Genomic DNA, 15,255 nt, shown 5'->3' with positions numbered 1-15,255 from the left:
ATTTTATCTTGAGGTTAAATTCATATAGCTTTAGCATAGGAGAGAAGTTCAAATCGGGCCATTTATAACACTGACTAATCCAAGCTGATATCAAATTTGACTTTCATACAAATTTAAAAAGTTTGTTTGCCAGCCTTTTCCAGTTTTTATTTTAAATTCAACCACAAACTTTCGTTTCCATGTAATATTTCCGGGTAATTCAACAATTTGACTCCAACACCAGTGGAACGCTTCAACTTTACAGCTCTGATACTAAATCAGAGAAGACTAATCCAAACTAATTTGATTTATGTGTCTATTTCATTCAATTCTCACCCACCAACGGTAATCACTGAAGTGTGACTAAGCAGAATAATCACGTGATGGTGTCACGCTTCATTCAGTATCTTACTGGAGATCAAATGAGTTTGTTTTGCTTTGTCAGATCATATGACAAGGATTACTGGTTCAACCAGTATATTCTCAAACTGCCATTTGTTATATTTCTCACAACATATTTTTATTTCACAGAACGGTCAGCTGTATTCAACGACAGGTCAAGCTATGTCTCTGCCAACTGAGGTTTGGTATTCTGATTATCCGAAGCCCAATCCATCGTGGACATCTGTTGTTGTTCGTGTCACTCGTGACCAGGAACCCAAACATCAAGGGATTTTTAATGATTCTCCTCCCTATGCATATAACGGAGCCATCTGTGAAAGTGAATTATAACTTTATTGAATGATTGATAAACAAAAACTGTAGAATTACTTGAGTTTGAGAGTAATTGTTATTCACCCTAGTAGCTTAATTACTATTTCCACAGTTGAACAAGCATATGCTCTTGTATTCCCGAATATTCGTTAGCCACACATACAGCTTAATTTACACTCCGACTCAGGCGCGCAGCCAGGATTTTCAAAAGAGGGGGTTTCAAAATCGGAAATTTCCATTATCGTCTGTAACAGTCACCGCGATTACGCTCTCCTTAAAACAGTCGCTCTTCCAGCGCATAATAATTTTTCTGTCGTGTAAAATATTTAATCCATGACAACTACGAGATTCTTAAATGTCTTTATATATTGATTTAATTGTGTCCAACGTAACTCGCGGTTGCGACTTCAAAAAACATTACTATAGTAAAATACCACAACGATCTGTAGACATAAATATATGAGATAAACTGCCTGATGTATTTAGTTTTGATTCGTGTTTTTGGAATCTTGCGAAATTGTAATCGCCGTTGGCAAATCTCGAAATCTGATATAAAATCCCGTATAGTACAATGTTACTTCATACATAGGAAATATATATAAAGTATACCAGTAAATCAAAAATACATATTCATCGTCTCGAAATCCACGCCGAACAGCCGCCGCGATTGCGCCACTTGTTCAAAGAGCCGACTTTATCAATGAAAAGACTCTCACTTTCTTAATTTAATTGTCTTCAATTTAACCTGCGGTTGCGTCGACAAAACAAGAGCCCCCCTAAAACACCACGGCAATCCGCGGACATGAAAATAAAAACGTGTGGTAAACTGCCCGATTATATATTGTTTTGATTCGTATTTTTTCTATATTGCGAATTTGACAAATTAGAGATGTGCTTGTATTACTGACTCCGCTCAATCCCAATGCTACGATTATTTTTAAAGATAAATCTTTTCAAAAAATCCGTACATCTGGTGTAAAATGTCACGGAGCGAAATTTATTTCCGTACAATAAAAATTGATCAAATATACTCCAGATTGATTATGATGTCGCGTTCTCAACCTTGTTCAACACAAAAAATTTTGACGGCAATTTCAAAGTAATTGATAAAAAGGCAAATATCGCCCACAATTAACCGTGTTTCGAATATATGGACGATATGTTTGTAAACGCAGACCAAACAAGAGTCCGTGCAGTACAGGCACACGAAATTTTGCGGTTTTCAATGACTGGAAATGCGTTTTGAGATTGACGCGACCCTTAACAAAACCTATATTGTTTACGGTTTTATTTTGACGACTTTTTCAGTTTTTAAAAAAATTTAAAAGAGGGGGTTTTGACCCCGGAAGTATGTATGTTGAAACGATGCGATTAATTGCGAACTTATTCAAATTGTGTGTCTGCCGTCTTGGGTAGGAATTCCAATAAAACTGCATTCATTAATAGATTTCTACCGGACAAACTATTTTTTTATTTCTTAGATGTGTTCAAGAAATTTTTGAATTTATTGTTTTAACCCAATTTGTATCTGAGTGAATGTAAATGTTCTTGAAATGTTGGCGATTTGGTTTATTTAAATATAAACCAAATATATTCCATGATCAAGAAATTTCAGTAAATTACAAAAACGTTTGATACTTACTAAATAACGGCTTCGTATCTGTAACTTCTAAATCTTTGAAAATAAAGTTTCTAAAATAATGAAAAGACATCGTCTTCAGATATTTTTCATTGAACCTTTTTATGATAAAGCTGTGGAATCAGAGAAAAATCTCAATCGACTCTGAAAAAATTCACTTTTGATAAAGAAACCTTTGGTAAATGCAAACTTTCTATAGACAGTAACGAATGCTCAGTAAAATAATGCTTTTAGAATTTATAAGGAAGTTTCGATTTATTTTGAAATCTTTGAAAATCTGCAATTCTAACAAATTCAGACTCCCATTCATCTTGGGGAATTGCTCAACTCCTATTCGACAGACCTGTAGTTTGTGAAATTTGTTATTTTACGATGAATTGTTTTAAGCAAACTAGATTAATTTAGCAAACTTGAAAAAAAAAATTATCATAAAATAAAGATTCTGAATAATTTTGATTTGAACATCTTTGACCGGAATAGATTTTTTATTACTTTTCTTCATTCTTTTGCAGAATTTCTTTTGTTTTTGCTATTTTAACTTTTTATTGACGAATACCTTTTCAGAAGGTTGTCGCATGATTAAAAGCACTTTAAGTAAAAGCTGTGTAATTGTTGTTAATTTTTCTTGACTAAAATATTTTGCACGGTTCTAGGAAAATTCATCGTAGGAAAAATTTTCGTTAGCGGCAAAATTTCCTATGGGGCGAATTTTCCAAAGTTGATTTTGCACATAGTTTTGACATAAGTTCAAGAGCACATAATAATTGATATTTTAAGACCCATATCTTCTTATATAAATTCCTAGGTCCATATATTCCATCCAGATAGAAAAACCACATTACTTAGAAGATTTTTCTGTGAAATCTTTTACAAATATTAGGTTGATTTACCCAACTGTTGAGTCTAGAGTTTTTTCTTGTCTTTTATATTTAAATTTGACATATTTTTCGATTTTCCTTAAATTAAAGTTTCGTTGTGACCCGAAGGAAATATAAAAAATTCAAGAAGGTATCAAAATCAATTACAGCATTGTCTCCTCTTTACAATGAATTTTGTATTTTATTTTTCTTGTGTGTGAATTATAAGGATTGATGATATTTTTTATTATATTTGCTCTGGTATATGATATCTTTGAATTGTTCTGAATCACGCTGTTAACTTAGAATGAATTAGACGTAAGATCGGGCTAAAAAATCCCAGCCCGACTCCGGCCCGCGGGTATTAAACCCGAACCGAGCCCGACTAATTAACTGGATTTGCAGGCCCGACCCGAGCCCGACTAATTAAATGGATTTGCAGGCCCGACCCGACTAACTAACTGGCTTTGCAGCCCCGACAAATTCTGGATTCGCAGGCCCGAAATTTCATATTTTATTTAGGAGTTCTTCGAATTGTCATTGCAAGAGTTTAGTACAGTATAGGGGAATGCTGGGACATATTTCTTCTTTTGTGAGCTCTATAATCTGCACATTCATTCGACAATGCGGGGCTAATGGATAGAGGGTAGCTGAAGGTTTTACTGGGCAAACTAAGAAATTCCCTAGCGACACGCATATTATCATCAAGAGGCATTCAAAAACGTGTGTCAAATGTCCCGCTGCACTCCACTTGTGCGGCACATTAAATTAAACGAGGTATGCCGTTAAAAAGCAATGATAAGCATCATCATCTAAAGAACTACGAAACTTTAAATTTTGAAATTTAATATTTATGAAATCGGAACCACTCTGAAAAATAGTTTCTAATAAACATATATTTACTTATAAAAAATCCAGCGATATAAAAGCCCGACCCGAACGTAATGATTGTCATTTCAGGCCCGACCCGAACGTAATGATTAACAATATAGGCCCGACCCGAACGCAATGCTTGATATTTCAGGCCCGACCCGACTCGAAATATCGGGTCGGGCAGGGGCTCGGGCTCCAGATCTTAGCTCTAGTGTGAATTATAAGGATTGATGATATTTTTTATTATATTTGCTGTGGTATATGATATCTTTGAATTGTTCTGAATCACGCTGTTAACTTATTTTTTCCAAACATATTTATTCCTGGTTATCTAATAGTTAAAAAAAACTCACAATAACTTGAAATTTGGGTGTTTTTTTCAAGATTGCGCACAACCTGAACATAGTATGTGTACCAGGTTGGGGTTTTCAGGTTGTGCGTCATCTTGGTGCACATACTTTTGAAACGCCAAAATTTCAGTGTAACTTGAAATATAAGAAAATGTTAGAAATTTATCAAAGTTGAAATAAATTACAGCATTGTCTTTTCTTAAAATAAGCAAGTTTTATATTTCGTAACACCTTCCCTCTATGGCTATCGAAACAAGGCGAAAACTTTTTTCGCATTTCATTTTTCTTGTGTGTGAATTAGGGTGATATACTATTATTTTATTTACTTCACTCCGGTATTTTATTTCTTAGATGTGTTTCTGAATCCTATCATTTTTCGGCAAAATAATTTGTCAATAAAAGTTCAAATTATTTTTCACGAACTGAACTTAAAAAATGAAATTCATGAAAAATATTTTGAACTTTCAGTGCAAAAATATTATTTGCTACTTTGTGTGAATAAAATTGTATTGCAAAACGTTATCGATTTATTTTGAATATGATGAGTTAAATGTATTTCTCAGAAAACTAAGAAATTAGCTCAATCGGAGAATTGGAATTTAAAAACAGTTCTATTCAAATTGTCCAAATACGACAAAATTTTCTAGGAGTAATCCCGAGCATGGCGCATTGTAGGAAAGTCCTGTAGTTATATGAAGCAAGATGGCGGAGGGCGGAACGTAGTATAAGTACCAGGTTAAGCCATCATTTTAGATATAGATCCTATGGGAGTCAATTGGCTAGTTCCTAAACTTGTAGTAGAACTGAAATAAGAAAAAATTGGAATCAAATTATGGCCCAACCCAAACCTGGTACACATACTACGTTCCGGTGTAGGGGGAAAGGGCCCATTGTAGAATATAATTACGGGATAAAATTCACATAGTGCCAATACGAGAAGAATCCGGTTGGCCAGGTCTGGCAGAAAATATTCTGGTTCTTTCAATATCAGCAGTGTCGCTGCTTGTCTAAATCCTTGTTCAGAGAGATTAGGAGGTGTTAACAGGACCGTGAACCGCTTGTTGAGTCCGACTTCGACAAAATATATCATCGGGAAATCCACGTAAAAGCGCACTTTACATTCAAACACAACATAAGTTATTAGTTAGCGACCCAGGGAAGATAAAAATAATATTAACTGACCGCCACGCACCTTTGGAAATATGAAATGGAGTGGTCTAATAGTTGAAGAGAAAATCGTTTTATTTTTATATGAGCATAGCAGCAGGTAATTAGTATATTGATCCATAGCTCCACCTCGCGGCCACAATATTTTGAAAAGTTTGATCAATGCTAATGGCACGAGATCGTATAAGATTGAGAAACAAAAAAGCAAACAAACAAAAACTGAGCATAAAATAGCCTACATTAGTTCCAAGAAACAACAATAATGAAAATAAATTCCCACCTGTCCGTAGCAACGGCTGACAGAATAAATAAAACGTATTTATTCCTTTGTCATCCCCATGAGGTCAATCATGCGAAACAATTTTTTGCTGTCATCTCGCACCTTGTTGAAATCTTTGAGGGTGTTAGTGTGGATCCAGTTGGCCAACTTCCATTCTACATTCAAGTCATCTTTATTCAATTCTGTAATAATAGGTTTCTCTCTCAGAAGAAATCTATGGGCAATGATGGGCATAACTATGCATAATTCAGACAAGTTATTGTGATTTAAAGTTCAAGTTACTGCTTGACGGCCCTTGAGGGCCCAACTTCAAGTAAGTTTATATTTACAATTTTATGTTTTAAAGCTAAACATCAGTCTGTATTTGTATTCCCGTCAGTAACTTTTGAGTGAGTGCCCGTTCCTTTTCTCAGAAATGAGTCTCCTTCACTTTTGAGTGAATGCCCGTAACTATACTCCGAGATGAGTCTCCTTTATTTTCAAGTGAGTGCGTATAACGCACTATATTAATACTATATTGTTTTTGTTCTCAGAAGATCTTGGCACTTCAGTGGTCGCCTGTAACATTTCCCAGGTATGTCTTCTTTACTTCTGATTCCCATATGATTTCACGTAGTTGCTGCAGCTCTTGGAATTTCAGTAGTCGCCCATGCTTAGAGATGAGTCTCCCGTACTTCTGGATGATTGCACGAAATGTATAATCCTAATTCTTTCTCTGAAGTCTACTCTACTTCTGAGTGAATGCGCGTGGCGTTTCTCAGAGATTAGTTTTCTCTAATTCATAGTGAATCTACGTAATCTTGCATGAAAGAAATTGTTTTGACTTAATGAACCGACCCCATTTTCAAACTTTTAGTAAACTTGCCATGGAACTAACTGACTGATCTGCGTTCATTTCTTCTCTGCCCTCAATTTCATTCTGTCGCAATTTTTGCAAGATGCTACTGTGGTTGTAAATGAATCAGAAAACTCAGATTCCGAATTTGTTGTTCATTATACGCCAACTTCACACTTAAACTTAACACAGCATAAAGAGAGGACATAACAAAAAGCAACCGATCTCCAGCCCGACGGCCGGAAAAAAGGGGAAGATAAAGATTTTGCCTCACATGTAGTGAGTGGTCGGATTCCAGATCCGACAAAACAGCATTAAACAAGGGTCAACATAACTGTTTATGAACATAATTATATATATATATCAGTGGCGGCGCGTGGTCATTTTGACAACCGGGGCAAGCTACTGCGGGACCAAGTCACCCCCATCTACGGGGACAGGATGAGCGCTGTAAGTTCCCCCATCATTTTATGAGTATAAAAACCATTCCATTGGTAACAACCAATCGGCAAAAGCGACAATTTTTAACGATAAGAAAGTGTCTTTAAAACCGGTCCAAGTCAAGGGATTAATAAATATAGACATAGTTTATTTTGAAACCTCTATCAAAAGGAAAGGCAATATTTACCCAGATAAATACAATGACATATTAACAGAAACTCCAGGAAAGCAGACAAAACCTAAAATAAGGTTTAAAACGTTACTATGAAGAAAGGAAAGTTAATGCAAAGATAAGGACATGCGTCGCTCACTCATAGATATATATGCTGCTAGACTTCTACTGCTTGAACATATATGCAACACGTCGCGGTTTCTTGGAAGCAAAATGCTCAATAACGCGCTGATTAAAGTCATGCATCCCAGAAATAACGTCTCTGTGAATGGATAAAACAGCCAAGGAATTTAATCTTGCTTCATTGTGTTTCTGAGATACGTTTTAATACGCTTCAGCGTGCTGAATGTTCGCTCTGCGTCGGCGGAAGAAATAGGCGTTGTCAAAATGATGTCCAGAAATTTTGCAGACGCCGCAAAGGTAGTTACTAGAGTGTTATCTATGAGGAACCCATAGAGCGCGCAAGTTGATGTGATGTTCAAAAAAGTTTGATTGGTGTATATACATCGCAATTCATTTTCCAATTTACCCACGTTTATCATGGGGTAAAATTTGGAGACAGTAGCCAACAAATGGATGGGAAATTGACGTGCAAATTTTGAAAAATTTTTGGGGTTCATCAAAGAGAACGCGGCAAGGTGTTCAGTGCGCAGACGATCGCCTATTTGATTCACCAGAATGTCACAGCATTCCTTTGCAGACAAAATCAAACGCTGCGTTGTTTGCCCGCGGCGTAAAGAAGCACTTCATGTGTCGTCGTATTTTATTGTTTCCCGGATACGAGAAACAGCATCGCAGAAGTCTGAAATACACGACTGCACAGACGCTCCATCCATTAGCCTTGACTGCAATGCGCCGTATAATACATCCACGTGATAGAATATTGTGGAGAAAAAAGCGAGAAAAAATGAAAACTCACCATCTTCTAGCAGACGCTTTAGACCTGCCGCCTTCCTCACAGAGCGTTCGTTCCAAACCGGAGAGCTCTGAATGCCATTGAGACACTCAATGAGCTCAGACCTAATTTCAGACACGCCCTGCACCACGCGTGATTGGAAATTCCAACGTGTTGGTGCACAAGCTGGGAGACGGCGGCTACATATCTGGCGAAGGAGGTCAGAGCGCTTCGGCGAAACGGAAAAAAATGAAGAAAACCCCGAAACATTTGCAAAAAATATACGGACGAGAGGGGTATCAAGATACATATTTTTAATAACGAGGTTAAATTGGTGTGCATAACAATGTAATAAATGCGCATGAGGAAAATCTTTTTTTATATAAACTTGAACACCATGTTTCGACCCACTCATGACTGCCGCTCCGTCATAAGTTTGAGCTATCAATTTTGACTTCGCGTTGTAAGGCTGTAACACTTCTTTCAGTACAGCCGATATCCCGCAAGCCGTGCGATCAACGATTGGTACAAAGCTGTGAAATCTCTCGGTAGGTTTACCATCTTTCGCAAACGGAAAAATCACAGCCAGTTGGGAAACGCACGTGATGTCAGTTGTCTCGTCAGACTGAATCGAAAGGAACTGGCAATTCTCAATTTCCGGAGCTAAATGTTGTAAATAAATTTTATAAATTGAGTCGAGCAAATCATTTTGGATATCCTTAGATGTCCCTTCCGAAACAGTTGCGGCATAAAGATGATCTCTCAATACTGTACTCAATACTTTTTATGATAAGCTGTGGAATCAGAGAAAAACACAATCGACTCTGAAAAAATTTACTTTTGATAATGAAACCGTTGGTAAATGCAAACTTTCTATAGACAGTCACGAACGCGCAGTAAAATAATGCTTTTAGAATTTATAGTGACCTATCTTGAAAACATTGAAAATCTACAATTTCTACAAATTCAGACTCCAACTCATGTGGGAACTTTCACAACTTCGATTCCACAGCTTTGTATTTTGTAAAGTTTGTCATTTTGCGATGAATAGTTTTATTCAAATTAGATTCATTTAAAAATACTGAAATCAAAAGTGCAGAATGGTTTTGATTTTAAAATAATTGGCCAGAATGGATTTTTATTACTTTTTCTTTATTGTTTCGAAGAATTTCTTTTGTATTTGCTATTTAACACTTTTACTGACGAATACCTTTTCAGAAGATCGTGTTTCTAAAAAAAGCACTTAAAGTAAAATCTGTGTAATTGTTGTTAATTGTCCTTGAATGAAATATTTTCCACATTTATTTTGGATAAGTCCAACAGTCCATATTGTCGATGGTTTAGGCCTCATAACTTCGTAATTTCAATTGCTAAGTCCAAATATTTCAACGGATATATTTCTCCTAGATTTTATAAGCACATCAATTAAAAAATCTTGCTGAGAAATCTTCTACAAATATCAGGGTCTGAGTTTTCAATTGTCTTCTTTATTTAAAATATGACATATTTTTCAATAAATTAAAGTTTTGTTGTGACCTGAAGAAAATATAAGAAATTCAAGAATGTATCAAAATCAATTACAGCATTGTCTCCTCTTTACAATGAATTTTACATTTTATCTTTCTTGTGTGTGAATTATATGGATTGATGATATTTTTTAATATATTTGCTCTGGTATATGATATCTTTGAATTGTTCTGAATCACGCTGTTAACTTATTTTTTCTAAACATATCTATTCCTGGTTATCTAATAGTTTGAAAAACTCACAATAACTCGAAATTTCGGTGTTTTTCAAGTATGTGCACCAAGATTGCGCGCAAACCTGAACATAGTGTGTGTACCAGGTTAGGGTTTTCAGATTGTGCGTCATCTTGATGCACGTACTTTTGAAACGCCAAAATTTAAGTTTAAACTTGAAATATAAGAAAATGTTAGAAATTTATCAAAATTGAAATAAATTACAGCATTGTCTTTTCTTAAAATAAGCAAGTTTTATATTTCGTAACACCTTCCCTCTCGGGCTATCGAAACAAGGCGAAAACTTTTTTCGCATTTCATTTTTCTTGTGTGTGAATTAGTGTGATATACAGTTTTTTATTTACTTCACTCCGGTATTTTATTTCTTAGATGTGTTTCTGAATCCTATCATTTTTCGGCAAAATATTTTGTCAATAAAAGTTCAAATTATTTTTCACGAACTGAACTTAAAAAATGAAATTCATGAAAAATATTTTGAACTTTCAGTGCAAAAATATTATTTGCTACTTTGTGTGAATAAAATTGTATTGCAAAACGTTATCGATTTATTTTGAATATGATGAGTTAAATGTATTTCTCAGAAAACTAAGAAATTAGCTCAATCGGAGAATTGGAATTTAAAAACAGTTCTATTCAAATTGTCCAAATACGACAAAATTTTCTAGGAGTAATCCCGAGCATGGCGCATTGTAGGAAAGTCCTGTAGTTATATGAAGCAAGATGGCGGAGGGCGGAACGTAGTATAAGTACCAGGTTAAGCCATCATTTTAGATATAGATCCTATGGGAGTCAATTGGCTAGTTCCTAAACTTGTAGTAGAACTGAAATAAGAAAAAATTGGAATCAAATTATGGCCCAACCCAAACCTGGTACACATACTACGTTCCGCTGTCCGCCATCTTGGTTCGTATATAATAGGGGGAAAGGGCCCATTGTAGAATATAATTACGGGATAAAATTCACATAGTGCCAATACGAGAAGAATCCGGTTGGCCAGGTCTGGCAGAAAATATTCTGGTTCTTTCAATATCAGCAGTGTCGCTGCTTGTCTAAATCCTTGTTCAGAGAGATTAGAAGGTGTTAACAGGACCGTGAATCGCTTATTGAGTCCGACTTCGACAAAATATATCATCGGGAAATCCATGTAAAAGCGCAGGTTACATTCAAACACAACATAAGTTATGAGTTAGCGACCCAGGGAAGATAAAAATATTATTAACTGACCGCCACGCACCTTTGGAAATATGAAATGGAGTGGTCTAATAGTTGAAGAGAAAATCGTTTTATTTTTATATGAGCATAGTAGCAGGTAATTAGTATATTGATCCATAGCTCCACCTCGCGGCCACAATATTTTGGAAAGTTTGATCAATGCTAATGGCACGAGATCGTATAAGATTGAGAAACAAAAAAGCAAACAAAAAAAAACTGAGCATAAAATAGCCTACATTAGTTCCAAGAAACAACAATAATGAAAATAAATTCCCACCTGTCCGTAGCAACGGCTGACAGAATAAATAAAACGTGTTTATTCCTTTGTCATCCCCATGAGGTCAATCATGCGAAACAATTTTTTGCTGTCATCTCGCACCTTGTTGAAATCTTTGAGGGTGTTAGTGTGGATCCAGTTGGCCAACTTCCATTCTACATTCAAGTCATCTTTATTCAATTCTGTAATAATAGGTTTCTGTTTCAGAAGAAATCTATGGGCAATGATGGGCATAACTATGCATAATTCAGACAAGTTATTGTGATTTAAAGTTCAAGTTACTGCTTGACGGCCCTTGAGGGCACAACTTCAAGTAAGTTTATATTTACAATTTTATGTTTTAAAGCTAAACATCAGTCTGTATTTGTATTCCCGTCAGGTGTTAAAATACCGGCCGAAGAAAGTAAAGAGGAAAGTACCCTATCCGAAGACCATATGTGGGCAGAGCCCGCGCTTCACAATTGAAATTTTATCAAAACGCCATCAGAGTGCCCGTAACTTTACCAATGAGTCTCCTTCACTTCTGAGTGTCTGAGTGAGTGCATGTAACATTTTTCAGAGATGAGTTTCATTTATATCTGAGTGAGTGCCCTCAACTTTTTTCAGAGATGAGTCTCCTCCACTACTGAGTGGGTTCCTGTAACTTTGCTCAAAAATGAATCTCCCTCACTTCTGAGTGGATCACCGTAACTTTTGAGTGAGTGCCCGTAACTTTTCTCAGAAATGAGTCTCTTTCACTTTTGAGCGAGTGCCCGTAATTTTTCTCTGAGATGAGTCTCCTACACTACTGAGTGGATTCCCGTAACTTTTCTCAGAAATGAGTCTCTTTCAGTTTGAGTGAGTGCCTGTAACTTTACTCTGAGATGAGTCTCCTTTACTTTCAAGTGAGTGCGTATAACGCATTATTTTAATACTATATTGTTTTTGCTTTGAGAAGCTCTTGCCACACACTCTTGGCACTCGCCTGTAACATTTTTCAGGTGTGTCTTCATTACACCTGATTCCCATAATTTCACGTAGTTGCTGCAGCTCTTGGAATTTTAGTAGTCGCCCATAACCATGCTCAGAGATGAGTCTCCCGTATTTCTGGATGATTGCACGAAATGTATCATCTTAATTCTTTCTCTGAAGTCTACTCTACTTCTGAGTGAATGCGCGTGGCGTTTCTCAAATATGAGTTTTCACTAATTCATAGTGAATCTACGTAATCTTGCATGAAAGAAATTGTTTCGAACTAAAGTACCGACCCCATTTTCAAACTTTTAGTAAACTTGCCATGGAACTAACTGACTGATCTGCGTTCTTTTCTTCCCTGCCCTCAATTTCATTCTGTCGCAATTTTTGCAAGATGCTACTGTGGTTGTAAATGAATCAGAAGACTCAGATTCCGGATTTGTTGTTCATTATACGCCAACTTCACACTTAAACTTAACACAGCATAAACAGAGGACATAACAAAAAGCAACCGATCTCCAGCCCGACGGCCGGAAAAAAGGGGAAGATAAAGATTTTGCCTCACATGTAGTGAGTGGTCAGATTCCAGATCCGACAAAACAGCATTAAACAAGGGTCAACCGAACTGTTTATGAACATAATTATATATATATATCAGTGGCAGCGCGTGGTCATTTTGACAACCGGGGCAAGCTACTGCGGGACCAAGTCACCCCCAACTACGGGGACAGGATGAGCGCTGTAAGTTCTCCCATCATTTTATGAGTATAAAAATCATTCCATCGGTAACAACCAATCGGCAAAAGCGACAATTTTTAACGATAAGAAAGTGTCTTTAAAACCGGTTCAAGTCAAGGGATTATTAAATATAGACATAGTTTATTTTGAAACCTCTTTCAAAAAGAAAGGCAATATTTACCCAGATAAATACAATGACATATTAACAGAAACTTCGGGAAAGCAGACAAAACCTAAAATAAGGTTTAAAACGTTACTATGAAGAAAGGAAAGCTATGCAAAGATAAGGACATGCGTCGCTCACTCATAGATATATATGCTGCTAGACTTCTACTGCTTGAACATATATGCAACACGTCGCGGTTTCTTGGAAGCAAAATGCTCAATAACGCGCTGATTAAAGTCATGCATCCCAGAAATAACGTCTCTGTGAATGGATAAAACAGCCAAGGAATTTAATCTATCTTGCTTCATTGTGTTTCTGAGATACGTTTTAATACGCTTCAGCGTGCTGAATGTTCGCTCTGCGTCGGCGGAAGAAATAGGCGTTGTCAAAATGCTGTCCAGAAATTTTGCAGACGCCGCAAAGGTAGTTACTAGAGTGTTAGGATAGGATAGGATAGGATTTACATATTTATCCCGGGGGAGAGGAAAGCCGATAAGACGGCTTATCCATATGGCGAACCACGGCCTCTCGTCCGGTTACCATTCCAAGTCGGGTATGGGATTAGTTTTTACTGTATTGTTTGTTTTCGAAAGCATGGACTTGGTGGTGGAGGAAGCCGTAACCGACCAGCGGTTACGTGAACCACCCAACGACGGCGAGGAGTCCAGCAATCCTCTCGCACATAACCATCCCTGCCTGGGATTCGAACCTGCGAACCCACGCAGAGTAATTAGAGGTGCGGTGGCGAGCGTATTCCTAACGCTTAGCCCGTTGAGCCACACCGCCGCGCCTATGAGGAACCCATAGAGCGCGCAAGTTGATGTGATGTTCAAAAAAGTTTGATTGGTGTATATACATCGCAATTCATTTTCCAATTTACCCACGTTTATCATGGGGTGAAATTTGGAGACAGTAGCCAACAAATGGATGGGAAATTGAAGTGCAAATTTTGAAAAAGTTTTGGGGTTCATCAAAGAGAACGCGGCAAGGTGTTCAGTGCGCAGACGATCGCCTATTTGATTCACGAGAATGTCACAGCATTCCTTTGCAGACAAAATCAAACGCTGCGTTGTTTGCCCGCGGCGTAAAGAAGCACTTCATGTGTCGTCGTATTTTATTGTTTCCCGGATACGAGATACAGCATCGCAGGAGTCTGAAATACACGACTGCACAGACGCTCCATCCATTAGCCTTGACTGCAATGCGCCGTATAATACATCCACGTGATAGAATATTGTGGAGAAAAAAGCGAGAAAAAATGAAAACTCACCATCTTCTAGCAGACGCTTTAGACCTGCCGCCTTCCTCACAGAGCGTTCGTTCCAAACCGGAGAGCTCTGAATGCCATTGAGACACTCAATGAGCTCAGACCTAATTTCAGACACGCCCTGCACCACGCGTGATTGGAAATTCCAACGTGTTGGTGCACAACCTGGTCAGAGCGCTTCGGCGAAACGGAAAAAAATGAAGAAAACCCCGAAACATTTGCAAAAAATATACGGACGAGAGGGGTATCAAGACACATATTTTTAATAACGAGGTTAAATTGGTGTGCATAACAATGTAAAAAATGCGCATGAGGAAAATCTTTTTTTATATAAACTTGAACACCATGTTTCGACCCACTCATGACTGCCGCGCCGTCATAAGTTTGAGCTATCAATTTTGACTCCGCGTTGTAAGGCTGTAACACTTCTTTCAGTACAGCCGATATCCCGCAAGCCGTGCGATCAACGATTGGTACAAAGCTGTGAAATCTCTCGGTAGGTTTACCATCTTTCGCAAACGGAAAAATCACAGCCAGTTGGGAAACGCACGTGATGTCAGTTGTCTCGTCAGACTGAATCGAAGGGAACTGGCAATTCTCAATTTCCAGAGCTAAATGTTGTAAATAAATTTTATAAATTGAGTCGAGCAAATCATTTTGGATATCTTTAGATGTCCCT

At 37.2% G+C, this 15,255-nt stretch overlaps 1 protein-coding gene across 5 annotated transcripts in view; it reads left to right on the top strand.

Moving 5' to 3' along the window:
* The window catches only part of LOC120347599 (CUB and sushi domain-containing protein 2-like), a 234,000-nt gene that overhangs the window by 197,102 nt on the left and 21,643 nt on the right, over positions 1–15,255 (top strand). The window contains exon 21 of one of the 5 annotated variants that reach the window (XM_078117628.1): positions 511–1,852. The exons of the other annotated variants lie outside the window; for them this stretch is intronic. Coding sequence (XP_077973754.1) covers positions 511–711 — 201 coding nt within the window. The 3' untranslated portion in view covers positions 712–1,852. Of the gene's footprint in view, positions 1–510; positions 1,853–15,255 lie in introns of those variants that run through there. 5 annotated transcript variants of the gene reach the window in all.

This window comes from Styela clava, chromosome 11 (genome assembly GCF_964204865.1).
Source record: "Styela clava chromosome 11, kaStyClav1.hap1.2, whole genome shotgun sequence".
NCBI classification, from domain to species: Eukaryota; Metazoa; Chordata; class Ascidiacea; order Stolidobranchia; family Styelidae; genus Styela; species Styela clava.
The sequence above is the reverse complement of the archived record's forward strand: the minus strand, read 5'-3'. Positions and strand labels throughout refer to the sequence as shown.